This window comes from Callionymus lyra, chromosome 1 (genome assembly GCF_982586985.1).
Source record: "Callionymus lyra chromosome 1, fCalLyr1.hap1.1, whole genome shotgun sequence".
NCBI lineage: Eukaryota > Metazoa > Chordata > Actinopteri > Syngnathiformes > Callionymidae > Callionymus > Callionymus lyra.
In genome coordinates, this window is record NC_141818.1 from 6681873 (window position 1) to 6694774 (window position 12902).

The window sequence follows — 12902 nt, forward strand, 5'->3', positions numbered from 1 at the left end:
TAATTTTCTTTCCATCCGCAACTTAATATGTTAGAAGATTTTGGCCCCTTGCAAGATTGAGTTTGCACCCCGGACCTAGCAGATCCAGGAGATACTCAGATTAGAACTTCGGCTCCTTTAAGAGTTGACAGGGGCAGTTTGTCTCTTTTTAAATGGCAACTAATGTGTTGATTCAAGTGTGTCTTAAATAGATGTTGGACTCTATTGTATCATCAGTGTCTGTCTGTACAAAACTGTCTCTTTATTGAAATATTTACATTAGAAAAGTATCTTAAACACGTAACCACGCCCACTCAAATTTGAATGGTCAAGCATGGAGGTTTGTCCAGGAAGTCTCCACCTCCAAGGGACTCGTTGTATAAACAAAGCGGGGCGTGATTACAGCTGGCTGGAGGAGGAGTGAAGCCATTATTATGTCATAATGGACTTCGCTCCCGTAGCCTCTCGTTCGTCCAGATTTCAGACGGGGGAGAACTTTATAAAGTAATACGTTCAAAACATGGTCTTGATGATGGACTTCAACATTTGAAACACGTGAGTCAGGAGAGTTAGAGTTTTACTTTTATGGTACGTGAATGGAAGAAGGACCCGGGTCAGACCCAGAACAGTCTGGAGAGGCCATGTGTTAAAACCCTACGATTTAGAAACTGATGATGTACTGACATCTGATTTAATTTTTTTTAGTTCGAAAATAAAGGAGTGCTGCTCTCATTGGGCGTCACCAGACACTCTGGTTTCCTCCCTCAGTCCAAAAACATGAATTGAAAAATTCTCCATAATTGTGAGTGTCTTTTTTTTAAGGTGTCTAAATAGATTCGAATCCTGACCCGGGTGTCCGCCTTGTCTATTTCCCCAGGTAGCCGGAATATAAAACTACATTTAAAGACAACTACGGAGAAAAAAACCTGACACAGCCTCAAGAATAAAAGTTCTGTTTCCAGGATGATTGATGTGAGGAAAGGGTTAACGGATGCCTGTCTGCTCTCACAGCCACTATTAATACTCCTCTTATTTCCTGACTCATTTAAGAGAAGAAGAAACATCTGCTGGTTATTTAACCAAAAAAAAATTAAAAAGCCGGAAATAAAAACTAGTAACTTATCTTCACCAGATAAAAAGCCAGATCTGCGTCATCATCCAAAAAACAACTCTCTATAATAAAATACACTATCTATAGATTTCGGTCACGATCCTTCACTTCTGGACCGGAGCGCTCTCTCTCCTCGCCGGTGACGGATTGAGACGCTAATCTAATCAACATCCGGGTCGAGGGGCATCTCGTCCCTCCTCCACCTCTCCCGGACGCTTCCCGTCGCTCAGCGGGCGCCGCTACTGTAGCGTGAAGTGAAGGCCGCCTTTGCATCGGAATTGTCACCCGAAATCTCCCTGCTCCAGTGAGTTGGACGCTGGCAGACGAGAGTGGGCGGTACGCTGGGATGCCAGGCCTCGCGGAGACTCACCCGGGCTCCGACAGGACCGGGTGCAGGATGACTTGTGGCGCTCGGCTGGGAGGAGTCTCCGGAGCGACATCTGCGGATCGAGACGAACACAAACAAAAAACAACAACTTCAAGGTTTTGTTAAAGCATGTGACGTTTCTTCGTTGAGTCTCTGTGTCGACCAGCCGGCGCGAGACCCCCGGAGAGAGAATCTACGTCAACAACCGTTGTTATGCCGTCGTCAATTACCGAGCGACGAATGTTTCTAAGAGAATGAAGGCGACGTCGTCCGCCCACGCGCTCGGAGGATGGAAAAGGAAAGGGCAGGTGTAATTCACACGTTGTGTATGTTGTGATGCGTTTCTGACAGCCTGGACGTTCTGCCAGCCTGTGATGTCGATCTCAGACACATAATAGCACAGAAGCCTTTGTGTTGGGAGTGCATTAGTCGCTGGCGGAGACTTGTTTTCGCCGGTGTTGGCGGAGAATTTCCCCCCAAAAGCCGCCGAGATCCCTGTGACCGACCAGCTCAGAATATATTCCGGGATGAGCCCGGAGTGTGATGGGAGCCCAAAAAAAGTGTGTAGTTGCAGAGATTTGGTGTATTTATCCCTTTGTTTTTTACTACTTCAGCTTGACAAGGCTTGAAATACTTTTAACTTCTTTGTCTATTTATGAGTCAAATTTTATGTTCACCCAAAACATTGTATCATCATTTTTGCAAGATTAAGTTTTGTGGTACCAGAGTGATACTGATGATAGTACCATCATGGCACCGATAATGGTACTAGAGTGATACTAATGATAGTACCATCATGGCACCGACAATGGTACTAGAGTGATACTAATGATAGTACCATCACTGCACCGATAATGGTACCAGACTGATACTAATGATAGTACCATCACATCAACTAAAATGGTACCAGAGTGATACTAATGATAGTACCATCCCTGCAAGTAAAATGGTACCAGATTGATACTAATGATAGTACCATCACGGCACCGAAAATGGTACCAGATTGATACTAATGATAGTACCATCACGGCACCGAAAATGGTACCAGACTGATACTAATGATAGTACCATCCCTGCAACTAAAATGGTACCAGAGTGATACTTATGATAGTACCATCATGGCACCGATAATGGTACCAGAGTGATACTAATTATAGTACCATCCCGGCAACTAAAATGGTACCAGAATGATACTTATGATAGTACCATCATGGCACCGATAATGGTACCAGAGTGATACTTATGATAGTACCATCCCGGCAACTAAAATGGAACCAGAGTAATACTAATGATGGTAACATTGCGGTACCGTCAATGGTACCAGAGTGATACTAATGATAGTACCATCACGGCACCGAAAATGGTATCAGAGTAATACTAATGATGGTAACATTGCGGTACCATCAATGGTACCAGAGTGATACTAATGATAGTACCATCACGGCACCGAAAATGGTATCAGAGTAATACTAATGATGGTAACATTGCGGTACCGTCAATGGTACCAGAGTGATACTAATGATAGTACCATCACGGCACCGAAAATGGTATCAGAGTAATACTAATGATGGTAACATTGCGGTACCATCAATGGTACCAGAGTGATACTAATGGTGGTACCAGAGCGGCACCGAAAATCTTACCAGTGCTATTGATAATGACACCACATCAGCACAGACAGAGTTTTAGTAATGTTGGTACCACAGTACCATCGACAATGGTACCAGAGTACTACTAATGATGGTACCACAGCAGCATGAAAATGTGGTACTAATGATGGTACCACAGCAGCATGAAAATGTGGTACTAATGATGGTACCACAGCAGCATGAAAATGTGGTACTAATGATGGTACTACAGCGGCATAGACAATGGTACCAGAGTACTACTAATGATGGTACCACAGCAGCATGAAAATGTGGTACTAATGATGGTACCACAGCAGCATGAAAATGTGGTACTAATGATGGTACCACAGCACCATGAAAATGTGGTACTAATGATGGTACCACAGCAGCATGAAAATGTGGTACTAATGATGGTACTACAGCGGCATAGACAATGGTACCAGAGTGCTACTAAAAATATTACCACAGAGGCATGACAATAGTATTAGTGTGATAAAAATGATGGCAGGATGGCAACAGGAAGTTGCCCAGGGACAACTTCCTGTTGAACAGCTCTCTGAAAATACAGTCACGAGCAACTACAACGTGAGAGCGTCGCAGGCCTGTGGACGCTCACCTGGAAAGATGAACTGCTGCTTGTACTTGAAGTAGCTGGAGGCTGCGGAGACGAAGACGAGAGACGACGTCAGGACGGCAGCTTCAGCAGCGCATTAGGACGGACGTACCTGTCAAGTTGAACTGCTTCTGTTGCCGTGCCGACTGCGGGGACGGGTGCAAAGGTGAGGGGGGCGTGGCGCTGCTGGGGAGGGGCGGGGCGGGCGAGGACGGCGTGGAGGAGGTGGTGGAGGACGGGTTGCTGCTGGAGTCGGGCTGGTACGGCACCGCGATGTGATCCTGGTGGGTGACGGTTATTGTGCTGAGGCTAATCACAGTGTTCACGGCAGAACTGTTTTGTTTTTTTCTTCGCCCACGTTTCAAACACTTCTGCACAACTTTCCCTCGCGACCTTAATAAACGCTCGCAGGTCTGAGACTGTCTTGAAAAAATGGTTTTGATTTTTAGTTTTATGAAGGTTTAAAGCCTGTGAAATGATAAAATAAATAACAAATCCTCAATTAGACAGTCTTTTAATTCTATTTATGTATTTAGTCAATGATGATTTTTTTTATTATTATTATTATTTAAGCTGTTCATGTGTATGCTGTTAATTTTCTTTTGATGTTTCTTTACCATCAGATTTTTGTATTTTTCAGAATTTATTCTTACATTTGGTTTTGCCCTCTTTTCAATAAACCCTAGTATTTTATTTTTTAATACTGTTTAAAAAGTGTTTTACTCACTATATTTTCTGATGATTGATTTAATTGTTAAATGATTTTTAAATGTATTTACCACATTACATTTACCATGATGTTTTTTTCTAACCTAATTATTTATTTTATTACTGAAGTTTAATATATTTTATTCAAGATCTTTCCTGCGTACCTGATTTTTTAAAATATGTTTTTAATTCACTACATTACCTATTTTCAAAAATATATATTTTGTATTGTTATGTTATTGCTAAAAAAGTTTGCCTTGCTCTGTAGTCGTTTTTTTAGTCTTTATTATTGAACTTATTTGCTCACTTTTCAAAATCAAAGACAGTTTAATTTTAGTTTTATCTCAATTATATATTATCTATTTGCTGTTAACTTTATTTCCTGACCCACAAGAGTAGTTTTTAATGCTAACAGTTAGCATCATAAGCAGGTTAAAATAACTTCTTTGTCGTAAACGTGTCGTAACCGTCTTGAATGCTACGTCGACTTTACGTCCCTGAACTCTCTCCGGGGTCTCATCAGCATCTCTTCATTGACGAGCGTCTCAGGTGATCCATCATGGACGAGACGCTCAGGAAGAGCGACGTTACGTCTTCCAGATGTTCAGTCAAAACGAGCGTCTGCTCGCCGCCACATCGCTCAACGTCGCGATGAATAATGTGTTTGTAAACCTTCTGCGCCACGTATTGATCATAGAGCAGCAACGACGTACGTCTCGCTGCTGAACAACACACGACCAAGATATTAATTTGGTCCTTTGTGTGAGGCGGTGACAGAGGAGTAAACGCAGGACAAGATCTGAAACTGACTTTACTTTTAAACATCTTTTTTATACAAAGTCATCTCCTTTCTTCATGCTCACCCTTTTCTTTTCTTTTCCTTTGCCTTGAGCTCTATAATCATTAAGACAAATCTTTGATTTAATTAAAAAACAATTCATCTTTTTTTGTATTTATTTATAATTTATTTATTTCAGTTATTTTTGTTTTATTTATTTCATTTGAGCTTTCTTAATGTAATTTAATATAAGTACAATTTATTTTGTATTTATTTTATTTTATTTTGTATTTATTTTTAATTTTTGAATTCCCTTTTATTTCATTTATTTCAATCGTATTTATTTCATTTGAGCTTTCTTAATTTAATTTAATATAATTACATTTTATTTTTTTTATTTTGTATTTATTTATAATTTATTAATTCCCTTTCATTTATTTTTAATTTCAGTTATCTTTATTGTATTTATTTTCTTTGAGCTTAGTTAATTTAATTTAATTTAATATTTTTTCATTTCTTTATTTTTATGTTGTATTTATTTATTCATTCTCTTTATTTCAGTTATTTTCATTTTATTTATTTAATTTGAGTTGTGCTGAGATTCTTGCTTCTCTCTTGCTTCTGTTATTTTTAATGGATTTTCATCTTATTCCGGTGTATTATTACCTTTCTTACACTTTCTGGATTTCGTGTGACATTTTCTTTTCCGGCTTTTTATTTGTCAAGGTTTGTTTTTCCTCTCCTTGTTTGACATTTTGTATTTGTGTTAGTTTGACTTTGACAGCCTACGTTTCTGTGTTTAATGGTTAACATTAATTTCTTCTGTGTTTATTATTCTATTTAAATCTTCACGAGCTCCTCTCTTGACACTCGTGTTCCGGGTCAAGCAAACGTGGCCGACATGACTCACCTTGTTGATTTTGTTGGTCTTGGGAAGAGTCTGACTGATGTGCAGGTCCGTGTACCTGAGCGGGTTGTTGATGTCGCACGGCACCGACTCGGTCCGAACTAAACGAGCGACTACGAGCAGAAACCAAACGAATGTTAAAAAACATTTGAGAGTTGAAAAAAAAGAAAAAAGGGTGAGAACAGCGGACGTTCGTACCTTGAGTCATTCCTTGTTGTTCTTGTGAGGAGAGAAAATAGAGAGACTTGTTGTTACTTTATCTACATCAGTGGATGTTTTCAGGAGAAGAACTCGTTCAAAATCTTACAAATAAATGTGTTTTAATATTCCTTGTAATTATATTCACCTAAAATAAATCTATGCTTTTATTTCAAAAGTGTCGTGATCGTCATGAAGCATCAAAATACCTTTAAGAGATTCTCGTCCTCCTCGCTGGATGATCAACAGGTGACAAGGAGGAGCTTCTTTGGTGCATTTGTTGTGGCACTTCAGCCTGAAGACACCAGAACACACCTGTAGTACTGACAATGGTACCAGAGTGCTGCTGAAGATGGTACCACAGGAGCACCGGCAATGGTACCAGATGGTTACAAAGATGGTACCACAGCGGCACCGACAATGGCACCAGATGGTTACAAAGATGGTACCACAGCGGCACCGACAATGACACCGGAGTACTACTAAGGATGGTACCACAGCAGCACCGGCAATGGTACCAGATGGTTACAAAGATGGTACCACAGCGGCACCGACAATGGCACCGGAGTACTACTAATGATGGTACCACAGCAGCAGCGACAATGGTTCCAGACTGTTACAAAGATGGCACCGGAGTACTACTAAGGATGGTACCACAGCAACACCGGCAATGGTACCAGACGGTTAAAAAGATGGTACTACAGTGGCACCGACAATGGCACCGGAGTACTACTAAGGATGGTACCACAGCAGCAGCGACAATGGTTCCAGACTGTTACAAAGATGGCACCGGAGTACTACTAAGGATGGTACCACAGCAGCAGCGACAATGGTTCCAGACTGTTACAAAGATGGCACCAGAGTACTACTAAGGATGGTACCACAGCAGCACCGGCAATGGTACAAGACGGTTAAAAAGATGGTACTACAGCGGCACCGACAAAGGCACCAGAGTGCTGCAAATAATGGTACCACAGCAGCAGCGACAATGGTACCAGACAGTTATGAATCATTGTACTACAGCGGCACCGTAGTTCTACTAATGATGGTACCACAGCAGCACCGGAAACGGTACCAGAGGGCTACAAATGATGTTACCATAGCCACACCAATAATGGTACCATAGTGCTACAAATAATGGTAGCACAGCAGCAGAGACAAAGGTACCAGACGGCTACGTATCATGGTACTACAGTGGCACTAGAGTGCTGCTAATGATGATACCACAGGAGCACCGACAACGGTACCAGATGGTTACGTATCATGGTACTACAGCGGCACCGTAGTTCTACTAATGATGGTACCACAGCAGCACTGACAAAGGCACCAGAGTGCTACAAATAATGGTACCACAGCAGCAGCGACAACGGTACCAGACGGTTACGTATCACGATACTACAGCGGCACCAACAAAGGCACCAGAGTGCTGAAAATAATGGTACCACAGCAGCAGCGACAACAGTACCAGAGGGTTACGAATCATGGTACTACAGCGGCACCTACAATTGTTACAGATTGCCACTGATGATGGTACCACAGCGGCATCGACAACGGTACCAGACGGATACAAATCATGGTACTATAGCAGCACCTACAATTGTTACAGATTACCACTGATGATGGTACAACAGCGGCATCGACAATGGCACTAGAGTGCTGCTAATGATGATACCACAGGAGCACCGACAATGGTACCAGACGGTTAGGTATCATGGTACTACAGCGGCACCAAAGTTCTACTAATATTGGTACCACGGCGGCACCAACAATGGCACTAGAGTGCTGCTAATGATGATACCAAAGAAGCACAGACAATGGTACCCGAGGGCTACTAATGATGATACCATAGCGGCACCGAAAATGGCACTAAAGTGCAGCTAATGGTGATACCACAGTAGCACCAACAATGGTACCCGGGGGCTACTAATTATGGTACCATAGCTGCCCTGATAATGGTACCAGAGTGCTACTGATAATGGTACCAAAGCGACACCAACAATGGCACCAAAGTGCTATTGACGACGGTACCACAGCAGGACCAGGTTGTCTGATACCTACTTGCAATTTTTACATTTGAGTCCGAACAACATTCCCTTCCCGCACACGATGCACGTCTGCGACATCCAGTACTTTGTTGAAAACCTGCAAGCAGACGAGAGGGAACAGTGTCAGTGTGTTTTTTTTTTTTATCACAGACGTCGCTCAGACAGACGGACGGCAATTCCTCCTCCTCCGGGATAATGAAAGCCACTCGTGTGATGGTTCCTCGCCAGCTGATTTAATTTGGCGCTCGCTAAGAGAGCAAACACGGCGCGCAGATGTTCGGCGGCGGGACAAGGGCCAGGACAAAGTGACGGGGGAGAAACTATTAACACTCCTCAAACAATCCCGGCGCGGCCCGTCGGAGCGGCGCCGCCGCGTATGCGACTGTTGGCTGTATTTACTGATGCCAGCAGTGGAGACGGCGGCTTAATGGCAGGTGACTAATGCGCTCTGACAGGATCCAAATCTCTTTATTAAGTCGCAGATTTTTCTCAATCGAGCAGCCGCCACCTCGCGCTCCTGCAACGCACTGACGCTACTTAACCTTCCGGTCAAATCTTTTTTTGTTGTTTGAGCAGAACTACAATGGAGGTATGCTAATGTGGCGCCCGTCAAAGAACGCAGCGCTGCTTCGCTCACTTTCCAATCAAAATGAAAAGGAAAATTAAGCTTTGTCTTCGGGAAGTATTTTTTCATTACGTAGAGCACTTCAAACTGATAAAACTTCTAGAGCTACAATTGCTCTACCATTACATGATCCACCATTTTGACTTTCCACTGACTTTAGACCCTCCCACCCCCAGCAGATTGAGAGATTGACAGGAAGTTTATCGCTTCAGTGTGGGTAGAGAAAGTGCCACCAAACCATTTAACCCTCGTTTGGTCTCTGGGTCAAGGTAACCTGAAGGCCCACAAACAAATGTGTTTGGGGTATCCCTTGTGTTGACTCTGGGTGAAGAGTTTAACGACCTCCCTTGCTTCCAGAAATACAAATGCAGTAGTGGAGGTTGTTCACCTTGACCCAGAGACAACACAAGGGATACCTCAAACACATTTGTCTTCAGCCTCTGGGTCTACTTGACCCAAGAACCGCACAAGGATTAAAGGTCTTCATGACTTTGAAAACCAAGCTCGGGGGTCTTCACGCCCGACTGGAGACCTACTAGCTTGAGGCTATCTTATTGATGGGGTCAATAGGGATGCATCCCCGATTCTGGTATTTGCAGCCTCTCAAAGTTGGATCAGGTCCGATCCACGGAGGCGGTCTAGGCAATGGAACTCTATGTTGGCGCTGACGCCACTTGCTAGCGCCTTTAAAGCAGCGACATATGTGTGCAGATGATCTCTCTGAAAACTGGTATCGGATCGGTACCGGTTTATCCCCAGGTATCGGGACCATAAAAGTCAAGGCTTCCCCAGGGGACAACCTGTTTACAGTGTGGGTTTCTGTGAGATCCTGACCCAGGAAGAAGCACGGTTTCGCTCACCTGTGTTTGATGGAGTTTCCAAAGTCTCTCCGGGGAATCTGTGGCGACCAGCGAGGCACTGAGAGAGTGTCTGCGAAGAAGAGCTGAGTTATTATTTAAGACGACGGTGTCTTCCCAACTATTCTGGGAGTATGAAGCGTGGGGGGGAGGGGCGGACCCTCGCGGCAGCCGGGGACCTCTTGCCTGGCTAAAGGGCCGTTTAGCCAACAAGAGCCGCATCAAATGATCCTCCCCGACTCTCGCACGTGCAATAAAAAAAAAGCAATCTCGAGGCTTTCGTGAGAAATTCTGACACTTTTCAAGATGTAAATGATTTCTTCGGGCCCCTCGGACGCGAGCAAGGCAGCGCCAAATGAGGCGAAATGTAAATAGCCGGGAAAGTTTTCCTCTATTACATCAACTTTTTATGAGTTGAAAATGGAGCGCTGGGCTCCGGTTTGCACTGATTGATCTGGAGATGAGAGAAGGGAGAAGGTTTTACTCCAATTACAGGGTTTTTCAAGTCTGAATCATCGATGTCACTTCTCATTTGAGCTTCCTTTTAGAGGTTTTTGAACCACAGGAAAGAGCTTCTTTTTTTTTAAGTGTATGTATTTTTTGAAAAGCCCTGAAGACGACAGCAAGACTTTGAAAGTTGTCGACCGATAATTCACATTTCTCCTGCTGATATTGTAGCATTAGCCAAAGATTACAAGTATCTCAAGACCGGAAGATTAAAGGATAGAGTTTGGTAGAGCTTTCGATTCGACAAACACCTCAGTTCAGTCTCTACATGAAAACAAAATGACTGCCACAGAAGTTCAAGTGAAGATCTTTGACTACAGGTAAGAAAACTGAACCAAAAACTGAATCACAGAAAATGTGGGGAAAATATCCAATTTTGAAAAGATCGAGAGAGAGAAGTACTTAAATATGTTGTAGTGATTCATGTTCAGAAAATTACATTTATCATTTTTGTTATTTAATTGTTTTGATGTACTTTATCAGTCACAAAATATGTTTATTAAAAATATATATAGTAAATTAAAAATTTTAATAAAGAAAGAAAACCAAAAAATATATCATTGATATATTATTATTATATAATATATATCGATTTTCTTTTTTTTTCTCCAAGACTAACAATTAATTAGATTCACTAAAAATATCAGTTACATAAAGTTTTTAAGAGAAAGTGTTGTTACATATTTTTTTTTAAATTATTTTAAAAGTTATAATTTAAAACTGCGAAGGAACAAGATGGAAAAAAACACTTCAATTTCCATTAAAAAAAAAATAGCTTCATCAGGTAAAGTAAAGTTTCGTCACTTTCGTTTAATATAAATAATAAAAAGAAAAAATTTAGAAAATAAATATTTACCAAAAGAAACCGATAAGAAAAAAACATCTATGTTGATCTATGGATTTATTCTATATTTAACTAGGCGTTAAAATAAACCTTGGAGAAGAGGACATGGATGGATGAACATCAGTGCCCTCTGGCTCAGCTCAGTCACTTCTACAGTCCACTCTTCTTTCCTCCTGAATGTCACACGTTGAATTTTTTAAGCGTTTTAAAAAGGCACAGCAGTTAAATCTGACTCGTCAAAGAAGTGTTTCTCATCTAAAAGTCGTTTTTTTAGTCGCACTGAATATTTATGGTTTAAAGAAGTGAAATATGTGCTTTTAGAAAACGTCTCATAAATGTTACATCGCCCAAAAAAAAAAAGGTAAAATTGGGATCCGAGCCGGCGCCTTCGGATGTGGCCACTGTTTTGCATTAAGAGCCGCCGCTGACGGTGGTTGTTGATGTTTGCAATACAGACGCAGCAATTTACATCCCAAACACCAGGCGAGTTGGGTTTTTTGGACGCTTTTGTCAACATAACAGAGTCAGGGTGGACTTGAACGCCGGATCATGACACGTTACAGACGGTAAGTCACGCATCAGAGTCGACAACCGTGACTCCTCAACCTCATTCTGCTCCTACTTTTATTACTCTCCACGTATTCATTTGTCGAGTGAAAAATCTTAGAATATTATTTCCGTGTGCGGCTCTAAATTATATCAATCCCTTTTTTTTCACTCATTTTCTTTCACCACTGAAGCAACTGTTTCTCTTTCAATACAACGGATTGATTTTGTTTTGTTTTTTTGGTCCCTTTTTGTCATTTTAATAATACATTTATTCTATTGTTCTTTCACTTTTTAATTCTGTTGTTATTCACCTGTGACAGTTGGACATTTTCAAATCATCAGAAACTTAAATCATACCTCGTCAAACTGGCTTATTCTCTGTAGTATTTTATATGTATTTTACTGTTTTTATCACGCTGCCTTTATACTCGGTAAGGCGTCCTTGGGTGTCTCGAAAGGCGCCATCAAATGAAATGAATTATTATTATTATTATTAATTTGCTTCCATCTGAACAAGACTCCGTCACTTGGGTTTGTCATCACACGATCCATGAAACGTATATGTCGATCCTCCATGTTTGTACGACTTCCAGCTCCGGACATAAACGTAGCATAGATCGCGATCTGGGAAACCCATTTGCCCAGGTGTGTTTAATTTCAAATACATAACTTTATTTACACCACTAGTAACGGAGTGTCTCTTTGAGTCTCAAAACATCGATTTTAATGAAAGATAAAGAGGGACGCGATTCATCGTGTGGTTAAAATTAACACTATAGAGATGTTCCAGGGAAAGGTTTTTGTTGGCCAACATGTCAGATTGTAATAAAGTGTCGGTTCATTTTGGAAGCTCCCTAGTTTATCACAGGCTTAATCATATGTCATGTTTCGACTTGTTTTACATTGTCGTAGACAAAAAGACATTATTTCTCTTCTTCTTTCATACAATGGGTGGTTTGACGCTCAAAGAAACAATACGTTCTTGGATAAATACATTTATCTGATACATATTTATCTGAGTTTGGGGGCAGGAGTGGAGTAAAAGTATAATGATGTTCTATTCTATGTTAGTCTTTGCATCCTTTGTCTTTGTTAGTTTTCTTTTATCTATGTTCTTTATCTTTAGACTTAGATTGTATCATCTTGTTCTTTCTCTTAATTTCTCTTTGTTTTTGTTCTTATTATT

The 12902-nt window shown here is 41.4% G+C and overlaps 1 protein-coding gene across 2 annotated transcripts in view; it reads right to left on the bottom strand.

Annotated features, from left to right (window-relative positions):
• Window positions 1-12902, bottom strand: part of ksr2 (kinase suppressor of ras 2) — an 85924-nt gene that overhangs the window by 18532 nt on the left and 54490 nt on the right. For both annotated transcript variants that reach the window (XM_087790310.1, XM_087790309.1), the window contains 8 exons: window positions 9820-9889; window positions 8348-8431; window positions 6499-6584; window positions 6290-6310; window positions 6095-6204; window positions 3811-3979; window positions 3702-3743; window positions 1461-1530 (listed from right to left, as the gene is read on the bottom strand). In XM_087790310.1, coding sequence (XP_087646436.1) covers window positions 1461-1530; window positions 3702-3743; window positions 3811-3979; window positions 6095-6204; window positions 6290-6310; window positions 6499-6584; window positions 8348-8431; window positions 9820-9889 — 652 coding nt within the window. The remainder of the gene's footprint in view (window positions 1-1460; window positions 1531-3701; window positions 3744-3810; window positions 3980-6094; window positions 6205-6289; window positions 6311-6498; window positions 6585-8347; window positions 8432-9819; window positions 9890-12902) is intronic.